This window comes from Otolemur garnettii, unplaced genomic scaffold, assembly GCF_000181295.1.
Source record: "Otolemur garnettii isolate 467f Iridium unplaced genomic scaffold, OtoGar3 scaffold00005, whole genome shotgun sequence".
NCBI lineage: Eukaryota > Metazoa > Chordata > Mammalia > Primates > Galagidae > Otolemur > Otolemur garnettii.
Genome location: NW_003852400.1, coordinates 37,044,958 through 37,063,011, shown reverse-complemented (window position 1 = coordinate 37,063,011; position 18,054 = coordinate 37,044,958). Strand labels below are relative to the sequence as shown.

General features: G+C 40.3%; 1 protein-coding gene across 3 annotated transcripts in view; it reads right to left on the bottom strand.

Moving 5' to 3' along the window:
- The window catches only part of DEPDC1B (DEP domain containing 1B), a 127,970-nt gene that overhangs the window by 107,246 nt on the left and 2,670 nt on the right, over nt 1–18,054 (bottom strand). For 2 of the 3 annotated variants that reach the window (XM_003782740.2, XM_012811456.1), the window contains exon 2: nt 308–573. In XM_003782740.2, the coding sequence (XP_003782788.1) occupies nt 308–573 (266 nt within the window). Of the gene's footprint in view, nt 1–307; nt 574–1,282; nt 1,287–4,998; nt 5,019–18,054 lie in introns of those variants that run through there. The other variant, XM_012811457.1, reaches the window with a different exon arrangement.

Genomic DNA, 18,054 nt, shown 5'->3' with positions numbered 1-18,054 from the left:
AAAAACCACTTGTCTCAACTACTATTTCACCTTTGCAGATTCTCTAAGAGAAGCAAAGTCATTGCTGTCATCCTCCCAGGTGAGCAAGAGGCAAGATTTCCTTACAGAAAATCGCTGCAACAAAAAACAGCTCTAGAAAAACCTGCACTTATCTCTAACAACCCATTCAGTTCTCCCCTCAACAAATCACAGACAGAAGCATCACTTCGATGAACAAGGCAAATCCCCCTTCGCAGGGCAGGCCTGGACCGGGTCCACTTGTGCCCTCAGTTCCTCCCCTTCAGGGTATACGTGCTGCGGTTGTTACCTGTACAAGTGGCGGTTGTCTTCAAAATCTTCCTGACCCCACTTTCCCTTGATGTCTTCAATAACGTGATTTTTCAAGAACTTTTTTAGCAGCTGGACCGTTTGTTTGCGAGTCACCTCAGGGCCAAAGTTCTGACTGCACCTCAGCAGCTCGTGCAGCCAGTCCACCGCCTCGGCCGCCGTGAAGCAATGCTCATAACTCTTGAAACGACAGCGATGCTTCCGTAAGGGCATCCTCGCACGGAAAAGCTCCACTGTCTCATTCCACTAGGAGGAAAGGGAGAACCACATCGATTAACCAATCAACTTTTTAAAAGATGATTACACCTCAAATAGTAAACCAATGAATGCAATTTTTCCACTAAAAAAAACTACTTGAATAAATGAAGCCTTGCAAAATAAAAGGAGCCTTGTGAATTTTTTTCTTGACAAACTTGAAAAAAACAGTTCTGAAAATTACTTAATACCATTGAACTATGTGCTTAAAAATGGTTAAAATAGTTTTATAATATCTACATTTTATCACAATTAAAATAAAATTATATCAATAGAAAAAAGTCTAAAGAAATGCAACTTTTCGGCTCAGCGCCTATAGCTCAACCGGCTAAGGCGCCAGCCATGTACACCTAAGGTGGCGGGTTCAAATCCCCAGCGGGGACCCGCCAAACAACAATGACGGCTGCAATCAAAAAATAGCCGGGCATTGTGGCGGGCGCCTGTGGTCCCAGCTGCTTGGGAGGCAGAGGCAGGAGACTCGCTTGAGCCCAGGAGTTGGAGGTTGCTGTGAGCTGTGATGCCACGGGACTCTACCCAGGGGGACAGCTTGAGGCTCTGTCTCAAAAAAAAAAAAAGAGAATGCAACTTTTCAAGGCTGGTTTATCATTTCTTCATTCAAGAAATAGTCATTGAGGTAGCACTCGTAGTTGCTCAATGGGTAGGGCACTGGCCACATACACCAAGGTTGGTGGATATGAACCAGCCTGGACCAGCTAAACAACAATGACAACTGCAACAACAACAACCAAAAAAAGAAAAAAATAGCCAGGCATTGTGGCAGGCACCTGTAGTCCCAGCTACTTGGGAGGCTGAGGCAAGAGAATCGCTTAAACCCCAAGAGTTTGAGGTTGCTGTGAGCTGTGACATACTAGCACTCTACCCAGGGTGACAGCTTGAGACTGTCTTAAAAATAAATAAATAAAAAGAAATAGTCATTGAGGAAACGGCTATCAAGTTGCTCTATTGATGGATTTTTAAATTAATGAAAAAGCATATGATAATAATGGTTAAAACTTAGCCCTTTATGCATAATTCACTTCCGGGTCCCATGCAAAACACGACTTCACTTCATTCAGAAAATATTTATAGATCATATTTATGTGGAAGGCATTATATGGGGAAAGGAGAGAGGCGCGTTGTAATAAATGCAGTGCTTAATGGCTCAAAACCACAAAGATAAACCTTTTAAAAGTAAACTGCCAGTTTTTACTTACATGAAAAACAAGCTGTTTGAAGACTAGATATTAGACACTTCAAATAATATACAATAATACTAGTTTAAAACTATAACACGCCCCCTGAGTGAGGGGCTCTCCTACAAATGGAACTTTACCCTGGAAGTGAGAACAATGTAACCTAAATGTTGCACCCTCATATTAATTTGAATAAAGTTTTTTAATAAAAAGAAATGTACTAGCTTTAAACCACCTCCTTATTCTGAGGTTCCTTTGAAAGAACCCAGAGATACGACACAAAAGCAGCCGCCAGAGTAGGCAGAGCGTGGGCTGTGAAGTCACATGTTGCTGGGTTCAGGCGCTGCTCTGCTACTGACCAGCTGGGCAACCATGGACTCGCTGTTATGAGGCTGCCATTTCTCCAGCTGTACAGGCACCCACAGCAGAGCTTTTCCAAAGACTAGATGAGCTACTATCTATGAAGCCTAGCCAGTGTCTATCAGTAAGTAGTACTAAATAAATCTTAGCTATTAGAGTATCCCTGTCGTTAAATTTATTGTTTGGGTGGGTATGACTATCAGAGCTGAGCTAATATACTGAAAAGCCCCCTCAATGGATACTTCATTGGCCAGGTTTAGTCCAGACTCCAATGATAAAAATGTACCTTTGGGCTCGGCGCCCAAAGCACAGTGGTTACAGCACCAGCTACATACACCAAGGCTGGCAGGTTCGAACTCAGCCCAGGCCAGCTAAACAACAATGACAACTGCAACAAAAAAACAGCTGGGTGTTGTGGTGGGCACCTGTAGTCCCAGCTACTTGGGAGGCTGAAGCAAGAGAATCACTTAAGCCAAAGAACTTGAGACTGCTGTGAGCTGGGACGCCACAGCACTCTACCAAGGGCAACATAGTGAGACTCTGTCTCCAAAAAAAAAAAGTGCCTTTAATGCAGTTAATGCTTTTCTGTAGAAATCTAACCAAACAAAAACATGGCCCCAGAAACTCAGAAAATTTCAGATTTGGGGGAGTCAAAAATCACAGAAATTAAACTAAAGAGGTGTGTGTTGTACTCAGCCTGCTAAGATACAGCATATAACACACTGATTCAACTCACTTTAAATTCACAAGATATATACTCCACTGTTTACACTTGATTTAGGAACCTTTTAAGAAACCACTGTTGTCAGACTGAGTACATACTGCCTCACTGTAATATACAGTTGGCAATACTTTTAACACAACAATCTTGACCTTGAAGTGAAGAAACTCTGAACCACTTCACTAGGACAGAATCAATCCCTGAAGAATGGTGAAAACATGAGGTATGGAGTTATACCCAGGTTCAAATCCCACTTCTGCCTTTTATTGGTGCCAAGCACAGAGTTCACACATGATAAATACTCAAAACACCTGCAGTTTTCTTCTAACTCAAGATACCACTCAGGAGGCACACAAGCTACCATGTCTTATAGCATCCCTGAAGACAAAAAACCAGATGTCACTTTCCAAAAACTTCATGACAACTCAGCTTCCTGCTCCTTGTGTGTGCATAAAGTTGCATCAGTGAGCAGGAAATCGGGAAGCAGATAGGCCAAGAATAAAGAAGCTGACTCATTCAGTTCTTACTGGAACTTTTATGGACATAGCACTGACACATTCAGCATCCTACCAGTTAGCTAGCAGAGGGAAGAGGGAGCAGATACATACTGCAAGTGCTGGAGGACACTCATTATATAAACACAATTAAAGCCTTTCCACAGTCCTATGCCAGAGACACCAAGGGGAATAACAAGGATATTCCTGGCATCCCTCAGAATTATCCCACTCCAGCAAAGGCTCTTGCCTGAAGTCTCTGCTTCTAAAATATAAACATGTGAATAAGTGACTCTCCTATAAACTAACTAGATACATGTTCCAAACTTTCCTCCTGGCTTGGCGCCTGTGGCTCAAGCAGCTAAGGCACCAGCCACATATACCTGAGCTGGTGGGTTCAAATCCAGCCAGAGCCCACCAAACAACAATGACAGCTGCAACCAAAAAATAGCCAGGTGTTGTGGCAGGTGCCTGTAGTCCCAGCTACTTGGGAGGCGGAGGCAGGAGAATCGCTTAAGCCCAGGAGTTGGAGGTTGCTGTGAGCTGTGATGCCACAGCACTCTACCCCAGGGCAACAGCTTGAGGCGCTGTCTCAAAAAAAACAAACTTTTTTCCCCATTGTGTCTTTTTTTTTTTGGAGACAGAGTCTCACTATGTCACCCTGGGTAGAGTATTCTGGTGTCACAGCTCACAGCAACCTCAAACTGTTGGGCTTAAGCAATTCTCTTGCCTCAGCCTCCCAAGTAGCTGGAACTACAGGCCCCATTGTGTCTTAGTATGTATGTAATCCTCCTAATAAAACCATCTTTCAGAAATTAAGGAATTTACTCCAAAATACACAACTAATAAGTGGTGGAACCAATTCGTATATCCAAACCTATATCTTGAGTCTAAAATCCATGTTCTCTCTACTTCCTGCTGAAAATAAAAAATGTTAAAGGGGAAACAAGGCTCATCTCTATATTGTTATAATGCTAGCTCCAGAGAAAAATCTAGTAAGTGTTCCACAAATGCTTTTAAAAATTTGACCTCTTTTTATTTAGCCATTCTACTTTCACTTCACATATAGAAGCACAGATATAAGAAGTAAAAAGCGACAGCACCGCCTCTTCCAGGGCGTGCCAGATCATAGAACACAGGCAGCGCAAGTGCCAGGGTCACAAACCCACAAAGAGTAAGAGTGCAGCAGCGACCTGTGACTGGAACCGGGGCCCAGGAAAAGCGATTGTGTTATGGCTCCTAAGAAGGCGTGCATTTGTGCAGCAGCAAAAGCTCAAGAAGACCCTGGAGGTCAGGATCCGGAAGAAGATTGAACTTGATCCGGCTGATGAAAGCCAGCAGCCTAAGAAGCTGACCTTGTTGAAGGCCCCAGCCAAGAAGAAGGGGGCAGATGCTTCCTCCACTAAGACGCCTTCTTAAGAGTACCAGTCCCAGGGCGGTGCCTATGGCTCAAAGGAGTAGGGTACTCGCCCCATATGCCGGAGGTGGCAGGTTCAAACCCAGCCCCGGCCAAAAACTGCAAAAAAATGAATACCAGCCCCAGCAGAGGTCAACACTGCAGCCCCCACCTTTGTGCTTTCCAACCTTCCAGGCGACTCTGCAGCCTCACCAAGGGGAAGAGGACCCTGTCCTCAGTCCTGGGCTGTACCTAGAACTTTGGTGGGGGCCTGGCCCATGAGCAGGTGATCAGTAGATTCCAGGGTTCCGAGAACCCAGTGATAACCAAGAACATACGGTCACCAACTTCCTCAGCCCCTTTGCCCCAGGTTCTGTCTCTTTACAGGTGTAACCCTGAGCAATAAACTTGGTTTTATTCCCCTTAAAAATAAATAGAAATAAAAAGCATTTACGAATTGAATTTATGTTGAATTATATTTAATAAACTGGGGTATTTTGAAAAAACATTTAAAATAGTCTTTGGTACACTGTGTATAAGCAGAGACAAATCAGAATTTGAATATAAACTGATTAAAGTTTGGAATGGCCATAAAACCAAATTCTATCAATACCTCAGTCAGGGATGTCCAACCTTTTTTCTTTTCTGCCCCACATTGGAAAAGTAAGAGTTCTCTTGGGCCACACATTAACTACACAAACACTAACAAAAGATGATGAGAAAAAGGAAAGGTCCCTGCATACCTTTCACAATATACACTATTTGCGATATCTAACAACACAGATAAGCAAAACAGTCCTCAAAAATCTGCATGTGTCCCCCAGGACACAGGTTGGACACCCCTCTAGATAGAGACAGATATAAGATAGAGGAAAAGGTAAATCAGATCCTATTTACTCCAGTAGCATATAAAAAGCTAAAAGAATATATAACAAACAATTAAAAAAGATCCATTCTACTGAGGTAGGAATATGGACAACTTTTATTTCTACAACATGTTAATTGTTTATAATGATCATGTGTTACTTCTGGAAACAAAACAGAGAATGCAGGGTTTTTGGATGTATAATATAAGGAATGATATTCACAGGTGTGAATAAAGAAATTACTTTTTAATAGCTTAGTATACAATGCCTAAAAACATTCTTAGTAATAAACACATGATACTGATAAAGTATATCTATTTCTCTCCAGCCTCCACAGAATCAGATTATATAATGTTCTGCACTTTATGTCCCCCACTTATTTTTATATTAAACATTTTTCTCTTCTTTCATTTAAAAAATATGTACTGGGTACCTACGATATCAATAGAAGAGGTCGGACAATTAAGTTCGCAAACACATCTTAGAAAAACTGCCACACATCTCATTGCTGAATAGCACTACCGTCACCTTCAAAGTATTCCCCTTGGCCATCTGGTGACTGCAGTAATATTCAGCAATGAGACACTTCTTTAGCACGAGTTCACGAATATAATTGTCAGACCTCATACCACATGGCTTTGATGGCCATTCCAGAAAAAGAGAGTTCCAAAATCGCTTTGAGGGGTGGAATAGGTGCTGTCATCAGTACACAGCTTCCCAAGAGGAGTACCTCAAGGGGGACCATAGTGATATTCCTCAATGGAGTATGTAGCACGTTTTCTAGGATGAGTTCACAAACTTAATTGTCCTACCTTGTACATACATCTGCCTCCCTCGATTGCCAATATTCTGTTTTATTCAATTCAATCAATTCTTCCTCAAACTCTTAACATATTGTGGTATTTTAATAACAACAATTACAAAAAGGACCTGGCAAGTTTGGAATTAGTGCCTTTTTATGTACGAAAATGAAGAAGACTATTGTGTACTAAGCCAAAGGCATCCAAATTCACACCTAGATTTATATTTCACTTGCTATGTCACTTCTTGACATAGTAATTTAAAATTCTGCAGAACAGGCTCAAGCAGCTAAGGCCCCAGCCACATACAACTGAGCTGGGGGTTCGAATCCAGCCCAGGCCCACCAAACAACAATCACAACTACAACCAAAAATCACTGAGTGTTATGGCAGGTGCCCGTAGTCCCAGCTGAGGCAAGAGAATCGCTTAAGCCCAGGAGTTGGAGGTTGCTGTGAGTTGTGATGCCACAGCACTCTACCCAGGGTGACAGCTTGAGGCTCTATCTCAAAAAAGAAAAAAATTCTGCAGAACATATTCCTTTAAAAATAAATCCACACAACTACATCTTCATCAGCCATCCTAGATTAAACAATATGTTCACATATGAAATTTCTTCCTACATAATTATTTTGACATCCTTGTATGAATCTATACTTCCCACCAGTCTTCCTGAAAGTCCTCAAAAGTCATAGTCATATTCTCATAACCATTCTCTCTTCTCTTTCTTGAAACAGAGTCTCACTATGTTGCCTTTGGTAGAGTGCTGTAGCATCACAGCTCACAGCAACCTAAGCGAGTTTCTTGCCTCAGCCTCCTAAGTAGCTGAGACTACAGGCACCCACCACAACACTGGCTATTTTTTTGTTATAGTTGTTTAGGCCTGGGCTGGGTTCAAACCCACCAGCCACAGTGTATATGGCCAGTGCCCTAACCACTGATCTACAGGCGCCAAGCCACTCTCTTCTCTTTCGAGTATATCACTTCACAAACTCTGAACCTTTTATTTCTCACCCCTGCTCCCATTAAAAACCAGAAAATCTTTTTTTTTCTTTCAACTGTATTTCTGATCTTTGGTTTTGTTTTGCCTAATACTGGTTAAGCCTCTCTGATCATGACTATTTTTTGCAGGTTTCTCCTCATTCTCTAACTGCAACCACCTATGCAACTATTTCTCTTCTGTCTCCAGTGGTCAACCTTCTCAGCCACACTAGCAATTCCTGAGTATACAACAGTATACTTGAGTTTCTGCATACATGCATCCTAGGTGTGTAACATAGTACACAGTCCACACTAGTTTTCACTAAGCAAATGCTTACTTTGTCTTTAACTTTTTCTACTTTTTAAACCAACTTCCTAAGCTCATGAAATTTAACTGCTCTACCAATCAGGTCCCTCCTGGATGAATTCAAACAGCTTTTTGTTCATTTTGTTTTGTTTGGTTTGGTTTGGTGGGGGAGAAGAGTCTCACTTTATTGCCCAGGCTAGAGTGCCACAGCATCAGCCTAGCTAACAGCAACCTCAAACTCTTGGCTTCCAGCGAACCTCCTGTCTCAGATTCCAAAGCAGGAGGTACTACAGGCTCACAACACCCAAATAACTTTTCTGTTTTTCATAGAATCGAGGTCTCCCTCTCGCTCAGGCTGATCTTGACTCCTGAGCTCAAGCTATCTTCCTGCCTCAGGCTCCCAGAGTGCTAGGATTACAGGCGTGATCCACCGCACCCAGCCCAGCTTTTTGTTTTTAACTATATTAATCTTTTTACTTCCTTTGACATTGTTATAAGCCATGTTCCAAATTAAATTGGTCCAGATTCAAAATCTTTTTTAAATTTCTTAAAAACACACACAGAAACAAGGCAAGCCATAGAACAAAATAAGATACCCAGAATTTCTAAAAGAAAATAAAAAATTCAAATAAATAAGAAAAAGACACACCAGCAGAAAATAGATCCAAAAGAGATCTTCAAATGTCCTACAATAAATATAAAAATGCTATACCTAATTATCAATGAAATGCAAAAGAAGTCTCTAAGTTAATATCACAGCATGCCTCTCAGAATGGCTAAAATGAAAAAGATAGACAGTTCCAGCAATTTCATTACAGGGTATTTACCCAAAAGATTTGACATCGGTATGTTGAAGTATTTATGCACTCATATATTCATTGCAGCACTATTTACAACAGCTGTTATGAAATCAACCTAAGTGTTATCAACAGATGAATGGATAAAGAAAATGTGATATATATACACAATGGTATAGTATTCGACCTTAAAAAAGAAATGTCATTTACAACAAAATGACATTTAACTGGAGAACGTTATAAATGAAATAAGCCACGCCAAATTTTGCATGTTCTTACTTATATGTAGAATACAAAAAAATTGAACTCAGTGAAGCAGAGAGTAGAATGGTAGTGGAGGGAAGTGGGGAGAACGGGAGATAAATGGTACAAAGCCTCAACTACACAGGAAAAATAAAGAGGGCTTTCTTTGGGATATATTGCATGGTGTGGTGAATATAGCAAATAATAATGTATTGTACGTACAAATCACTAAGTAATAAATTGCAAGTATTCTCACCACAAAAAAATTAGAGATGGATATGTTTATTAGCTTGAGTAAATTCCATTGCACTCATAAATCACAACATCGCTTTATACCTAATAAATATATACAACTATAATTTGTCAATATAAAATTTAAAAATGAAAAATTTTTTAAAAGACAAAAAAAGATAGGAAATACTAAGAGCTGGTGAGAACGTGAAGGAACAAGGAATCTCAGTGTTGCTGGAGGGAACTGGTACAACCACTTTGAAAAACGGGATGGTAGTATCTACATTTTGTGTATTTATATGCATTCCTTGTGACTCAGCAATTCCTCCAAACAAAATTCATGTATATGTTCCCTGAAAGACACACTGTTCACAGTGCACTATTCACAAAGTGCCCCAATGTCCATTGACATAAGAATAATTTATGATATATTCATGCAATGGAATGCAATGAAAACAAATTAACTACTGCTATGTAAGATAAAACAGTTGCATCTCAGAAATGTAATTCTGAGATAAAGAGACTAGAAATGAATGTAAATATTATATGACTCTTTTATAAATTAGCCAAATGAAACCACGGTATTTAAAATCATGATAGTGGTTACGTTCATGCAGAGGTAGAGCCTGAAAGAAGGCAGGGAGACTTCTGGGATGCTGGTCATGTATAATTCATGATCTAAGTGTTTGTTCTGTGGATGTTCACTTTATAAAAATGTATTGAGTTGTACACTTACAATTGGTGTACTTTTTTATAAGTTATACTTAATTAAAACCTAAAAACAGCCAAATATGGTGGCTACGCCTGTACTCCCAACTACTTTAGTAGCTGAGATGGGAGGATTCATTGAGGCCATGAGTTTGAGACAAGCATGGGCAACATAGGGATATTGCATTTCTAAAAAAAAAAATTTTAAATTTAGTCTAAAAACAAAAACACACACATATATACACACACTTAGATATTAAAACCTTCCTTGGCTGGATGTGGTGGCTCATGGCTATAATCCCAGCACTTTGCGGGGTAGAAGGACTGCTTGATGCCAAGAGATGGAGACCAGCCTGCACAACATAGTGGAACACTATCCCCACAACAAATAAAACTATTAGCCAAGCTTGGTAGTGTGCACCTGTTGTTCTAGCTACTTAGGACCGTAAGGTGGGAGGATTGCTTGAGCCCAGGAGTTGGAAGTTACAGGGAACAATGATCGCATCACTGTACTTTGGCCTGGACAACAGAGGAAGATCCAGTCTCAAAGAAAAACAAAAATAAACCCTCTTTAAGAGCAATCCATAACTGCAGATTACTATCCTGAATGTTGATAAATGTGAACTGGCTGACTGCAATGTAAATTGGATGTGGAGAAGAGGAAGGAGGTTGGAGGGGAAGAGACCAAGTGAGTGGATGAAGGAGAGAATGGATATAAACAAGAAAAGCAGGACAAAGTGGATAGAACTAAATAGTGAATAGTACCCAAAAAAGCTCATAGAGTCCATGAATGTTGATTTAACTTTTCTACCTATCCACCTATCTCACAAGGTTATTGAGAAATCAAACAAGATCATGGCTATGTGCCAGGGTGGAAGTGGAGAGAGGGGAACACTTCTACACTGCTGGTGGGATTACCTACTAATACAGCCCTTTTTGAGAGAAGAATGGAGAATCCTCAAAGAACTATCAGTGGTTCTCAATCTTTCTAATGCCGTGACCCTTTAATACAATTCCTCATGTTGTGGTGACCCCCAACCACAAACTTATTTTCATTGCTAGCAACAAAAGGTTGAGAACCACTAATCTTCCATTTGACCCTGCAATCCCTTTACTAGGTATCTACCCAGAAGAACATAAATCATTTTCCCACAAAGACATTCACACTAGAATGTTTATTGTGGCTCAATTCATAATTGCCAAGTCGTGGAAGCAACTTAAGTCCCCATCAACCCATGAATGGATCAACAAACTGGGGGATATGTATATGGAATACTATGCAGCCATTAAAAAGATGTAAATATTGTACCCTCATATTAATTTGAATAAATTTTTTTTTAAAAAAAAACTCTCTTATATCTTTACATTTACCTGGAATTGCAATACATTTGTCTTAGTAAAGTATTGCAAGAATGGAAAGATGAATATCCATTGTACTCGATACTAATATGAAACCAATATATAAACAATTCAATTAATGTTCCTAAGAACAATAAAACACTATTATAGTCCAATTTGGGGATAGAGGGAAGCAGGAGTGGGGAGGATGTATGGCAGAGGGAGAGAGGGCATGAAGTGGGATCTCACCTAACATGCACATTGTGAGGGTGTATAACATGCCCCCTGAGTGAGAGGCTCTCCTACAAATGGAACTTTGCACTGGAAGTGAGAACAATGTAACCTAAATATTGTACCCTCATATTAATTTGAATGAAGTTTAAAAAAAAAAATCATGGCTATGAAAGTCCTTAGTAAAAGATAAAAGTATTTGTCAATGGGTGGCGTCTATGGCTCAGTGAGTAGGGCACCAGCCCCATGTACCAGAGCTGGTGGTGGGCTCACACCCAGCCCTGGCCAAAAACTGCAAAAAAAAAAAAAAAAAGTATTTGTCAAATATAAGGATAACATATAAAATTTATGGAATAATCTCTTAAAACAAACTCTAGGCTTCCATCTATATTAGAACTAAAAAAAAAATCTCTGGGACAAAATCAAGACCCTAGCAGGATACACAACTTGGCAAATGTCATCCTGACACTTAGTCTGAGAATAAGATCTAGAATTCTGTCCTATGGACTTCAAGTGGTCACCATACCAAGTACCTATGAACATTAACATACTTCTAAACAAGGTTGATGTACTTTTAATGACTGATTTTTTTTAAATGCTCTGTAGACAGCTAGCTTTCATTTCTTATAAAAATAACTGCACCAAAAAGTCATGATCAATTATGTGGGCTGAGGGGTATATAAAAGATTTTCATTAATTTATGTTGATTGTTCAGAATCATTATCAAGTGAGTTTACTTAATGCATAAAACTTTATGCATGACATAAACATAATGAAGACATGACTCTCTACGACACAACCTTTCCAAATATGACTAAATATATCTGCTGACTGAACCAGGCTGGTCTAGTAGTTCTACTTGTTCTTTTAATTATAGAAGTTATAATGCCCATAGAAACAAATTAAACACAGAAATATACACAAAAGAGTCTGTATCTCTGTCCAGTCCAATATATCTATCAAGTATATATAGACTCACATACAGAATTTTTCCCCTGTTCATGTCTTGTTTGCCTCCTTTTTAAGAAATGTGACCAGTTTGGTGCCTGTGGCTCAAGTGGCTAAGGCGCCAGCCACAGACACCTAGACTGGTGGGTTCGAATCCAGCCCAGACCCGCCAAACAACAATGACGGCTGCAACCGAAAAATAGCCGGGCATTGTGGCGGGCACTTGTGGTCCCAGCTACTTGGGAAGCTGAGGCAGGAGACTCCCTTGAGCCCAGGAGTTGGAGATTTCTATTAGCTATGAAGCCACTGCACTCTACCCAGGGGGATAGCTTGAGGCTTTGTCTCAAAAAAAAAAAAATGTGACCAATCACACTGTAGACATTATTATACAACCTGCTTTTGTAACTAACATACCATAGATATCCCTCTGCATCAATACCTGCAGATCTAGCCCATTCTTAAGAATGTTTCATAATTACTTCAACCATTTGCTAACTAATGGGCATTCATGTTATTTCCACTTTCATTTTTTCTAAACATGCTACAAAAAGAATACAAGTGTATCCTTTTTCATAAAACCTGAAATACCAATGTTTTTATGTATTTTAAAAGAATAAGCAGGCTCGGCGCCTGTGGCTCAGGCGGCTAGGGCGCCAGCCACGTACACCTAAGGTGGCGGGTTCGATTCCCCAGCCCGGTCCCGCCAAACAACAATGACGGCTGCAACCAAAAAATGGCCAGGCGTTGTGGCGGGCGCCTGTGGCAGGAGACTCGCTTGAGCCCAGGAGTTGGAGGTTGCTGTGAGCGCGATGCCATGGCACTCTACCCAGGGGGATAGCTTGAGGCTCCGTCTCCAAAAAAAAAAAAAAAAAAAAAGAATAAGCATATTTAAATCAGTTATAGCAATTCACAGTCCTACCAACAACGTATCCCTTATCCTTTGGCCAGCAAGAGATGTTATCATTCTTTTCATTTCTGCCAATCTGTGTAAAAGAAATGATATATCCACATTTTGTTTATACTTGCCTATCTTCACCTTTAGTCACATGCATTTCTTCTTCTGAGATTTGCCATATTTCTATTGAGTTGTCTCTCATACATTTTAGGAATATTTTCTCTTAGACTATCAACTTCATGTGGCCTCTAGCTATGCAATGGTTTTGTTGATGAAGATATTGGGGTCTTTTGTTGTTGTTTCTTTTGGGGTTTTCTTGAGACAAAGTCTCACTTTGTCACCTTCAGTAGAGAGCCCTGGAGTCAGCTCACAGCAACCTCAAACTCCTAGGCTTAAATGATCCTCTTGCCTCCCAAGTAGCTGGGACTATAGGCAGCTGCCAGCTGAGCTATTTTTGCTCAGGCTAGTCTCCTGAGCTCAAGCAATCTACCTGCCTCCACCTCCCAGAGTGCTAGGATTAATAGGCCTGAGCCACTGCACCTGGCTAAGATATTTAAGGAAATATATCTTCCTTTTCTTTGTGGTTTCAGAATTTACCTTCTCAATTAAGCTTCTCCATTCTTTAGTATTAAAAAATTTATCAAAATTATGTTTTAATATTTTAGAGTTTCTTTTCTAATATTTCAATCTTTAACTAGAAATTTTTAAGATGAGAGGGAAGGAGATCAGGTGGTGCCAATGGTCAGTGGGTATGGCGCTGGCCCCATATACCCAGGGTGGCGGGTTCAAACTCAGCTCCAGCCAAACTGCAACAAAAAAATAGCCAGGCATTGTGGTGGATGCCTGTAGTCCCAGCTACTCAAGAGGCTGAGACAAGAGCATCGCCTAAGCCCAGGAATTGGAAGTTGCTGTGAGCTGCGAAGCTACAGCACTCTACCGAGGAAGCAATAAAGACTCTGTCTCTTAAAACAAAAGAGAGAGAGAGAGGGAGGAAGGGAGATCTCTAACTTTTTACTTTTCTTTTTTCTTTTTTTTTCTGCCATTTTTGGCCAGGGCTGGGTTTGAACCTGCCACCTCCGGCATATGGGATTGGCGCCCTACCCTTTAGAGCCACAGGCACCACCCTAACTTTTTACTTTTCTATATGGAAAGCAAATTATGCCATGCTTTTCTAACTACTGAAAACGACTGAAATAATATTAAGTTACCTTACATATTATCTTTCTTGACTGTTTCTGAACTCTCTTGATTCTGTTTGTATCCCACTGAGCTACTGTCTATTCCTGCAAGATACCATACTATGGTTATAGACAATTAATACGAAGTTTAAATCTCTGGTAGGACAAAGCTCTACATAGTCTTTATTTTAAAATGTTTTGAATTCTCACATGTTTATTCTACTGCATAAACTTTCAATTCATTGCATTCCTCCACACAAGAAAAAAGAACTATTAGGGCCAAGAATGGTGGCTCATGCTTGTAATTCCAGAACTTTGGAAGGCCTTTGCATTTACCATTAACAGATTAATTGTAACTGTGCATGGTTGTGCAGGCCTAGTCTTAGCTATTGGGAAGACTTAGGCAGGTGGAGCAATTGAGCCCAGCAGTTCAAGGCTGCAGTGACTATGATCATGCCACTGAACTTCAGCCTGGGTGACAGAGTGAGACTCTGTCTCAAAAAAACAATCCATCAGAATTTAGAATGGGTTCTTAACTGCTCTGTTGACAAGTGGCTTTCATTTCTTACTAGAAAATGTCTAACAAAAAATCTTCATCAGCTTGGCCCAGGCCAGCTAAACAACGAAAACTACAACAAAAAATAGCCGGGCATTGTGGCAGGTGCCTGTAATCCCAGCTACTTGGGAGGCTGAGGCAAAAGAATTGCTTAAGCCCAAGAGTTGGAGGTTGCTGTGAGCTGTGACACCATGCCACTCTACCAAGGGCAACATAGTGAAACTGTTTCAAAACAAAAAAATCCTTATCAAGGGCTCATATCTCTTTTTAACAAGAGAATTTATAAAAAGAATTTTGAATTTACTTATTTTGATTTTGAATGGCATTTATCATTCTGTACTATATTTACTTATTACAAGACACTTTAGATTTTCAAAACCTAGTGAGGACCTTGGTCTCTGTCCTATCTTATTTCCAAATATAAACAAGTTGTTATTTGGCTACTCTGCTCAGAAAAAAAAAAAAATCTTTAAATAAGATTATTTATCATATTATCAGGATATCATCCTCAGTCCCATTAATAAAGAAAATATCCAAAATATCCTATTTTAACAAAGAATAACCGAGAATGTTTTTTTAATGACTTTACATTTGAAGAGAGCATCAGATCATCTTTATAGCAAATGAGACAAAACAGACTTTTTGTGTGTAACTTAAAAACATCGTTTGTTTTACTTATTAATTTCAGTCTCCTAGTTTAAGGGAAAAAGAACAACAATTATTTTTGCTTAACATCATGAGGCAAATTATTAACATAAAAATTGTGGGCCCGGCACCTATAGCTCAACCGGCTAAGGCGCCAGCCACGTACACCTAAGGTGGCGGGTTCGAATCCCCAGCCCGGACCCGCCAAACAACAATGATGGCTGCAACCAAAAAATAGCCGGGCGTTGTGGTGGGCGCCTGTAGTCCCAGCTACTTGGGAGGCTGAGGCAGGAGACTCGCTTGAGCCCAGGAGTTGGAGGTTGCTGTGAGCTGTAATGCCACGGCACTCTACCCAGGGGGACAGCTTGAGGCTCTGTCTCAAAAAAAAAAAAAAAAATTGTGCTTCCTATTCTTTTCTCCAGGATGTTCCATTTCCTTCCTTCTTAGTACCGAAAATATAATGGTGTGATAAAGAGGACTGGTCTGGAAATTCAGTGACAATCAATTCTAGATCTACTGGCACTTGCCATTCTAGCTCTCAGAGTCAAGGGCAGTTATGCCTTTTAAAGTTTGCCAGTTGCATCAGACCATATATTAATAGATGTCTCAGAGTAAGCTCAAAGATCAGTAGATTTAAGTAGTTTTTAGAAAAAGAACTTTTCATTCTTTTCACTTTAATGAACTATTTATATATGAATTATAAAAATGAAAATGATTTCAATGAAGATATATAAATAGCTAATTAGCTTCCATATTCATCACAAATTGGGTTTTTCATTTGCTTTTTGCTATAAAAATTTACCTAATCTGTAAAATATTATTCTCAAATAAGACTTTGGTACCTTAGAAAATGGACCGGTACATGTTTTGAGAAACTATAGTGAGCCATGAATAGAGGAAATAAAGGCCTCGTTTTTGTGTGCCATAAATTTTTCCCAAGCTTTTCCTGAAGAAATATTAGGATGAGGCTGATTTTGTTTGTTTTTTTAAGAGACAGAGTCTCACTGTATCACCCTCGGCAGAGTGCTGTGGCATCACAACTCGCAGCAACCTCCAATTCCTAGGCTTAGGCGATTCTCTTGACTCAGCCCTCCGAGTACCTGGGACTACAGGCGCCCGCCACGACGCACGGCTACTTTTCTGTTGAAGTTTGGCTGGGGCTGGGTTTGAACCCACCATCCTCGGTATATGGGGCCGGTGCCCTTACCCAGTAAGCCACAGGCACCGTCCGAGGCTGATGATGAAAGCAGAAAACAATAGTACGCTGGGGGAGGAGGAGGAAAGACCAGCTGGGGTTAAGGAAAAGTCATAAACTTCATAATTTACCTGCAAACGATTTAAGGTGCAACTGAATTAAACTGGGAATCTTGACAGACTTTTATAATGGGGAAAAGCATCTTTAAATATCAGCTATAATCGCTGGTATCAGGAATCCTCATTTTAAAAAAACAAATTGGCTATTGTTTCATTTTCCAAATCTTAGTCCAATTATTATATTTCTGAAATATAATAATTATCCATGTAATTTTTCTACTTAATTGGATCAGTCTAAACTTGGCTTGAATATAATTTCCTGGGAAACTGAAGTCTTCTAGAGAGCAGAGAGCACGTTCCTTTATCAATTCCTTGATAATATTTTCATGTGACTCAGAATCTAGCAGTGTCTATACGTGGGCCTTCTGCATCCATTTAAAAAAGCATCTCATACAATTCTGTGAATATGAGATTTAAAACAGTTCCAATTATGATTAACTTACGTATTTTTTAGTTGAAAGCAGGAGAGAAATAAGGACTAAATACACCAACATCCAGACCCTTGCTAAGTTTTCCTTGCATAAGTGCTGGGAGTAAATTGGTGGAGGGAGTCAGATGTCTTTATTTTCCCTCCCCAAAGCAAAGTAAAAGTTTGTGAAAATCCTTGATAAGACGCAACCTCTACCTCATCCCTAAAGTAAGACTAATAGCCTTGAAGGTTTCAGGCTCAGGCAATTGTGAAATGGAAGCAGATAGGAAAACTTTTTTGTTGTTGTTGTTAGAGACAGAGTCTTACTCTATCTCCTCAAGTAGACTGCCACACTATCATAGCTCACAGCAACTTCAAACTCTTGCGCTCAAGTGATTCTCTTGCCTCCCGCCTGGCTCTTGCTCAGGCTGGTCTCGAGCTCCTGAGCTCAAGCAATCCACCGGCCTTGGCCACCCGGAGTGCTAGGACTACAGGTGTGCAACACCATATCTGGCCATGAAACATTTTTTAAAAACCTTATTTGTTCCCTGCCACACCATCCTCTTAGCAGCTACCCCAAAAGAAAATTCAAACTTATATTTGTTGAATTTTTCTTAAATGATCATTCTGAGTGTCTATAGCAGACTGTTTCCAAAGAGGAGTGCAGTAAGTCTTCTCATCCTGTTCACACACACCTCTATAATCGGTGACTTCGCTACTCTGCCTTTCAAGAAGTGGAGGTGTTGGGCGGCACCTGTGGCTCAGTGAGTAGGGCGCGGGCCCCATATACCAAGCGTGGTGGGTTCAAACCCAGCCCCAGCCAAACTGCAACAAAAATAGCGGGGCGTTGTGGCAGGCGCCTG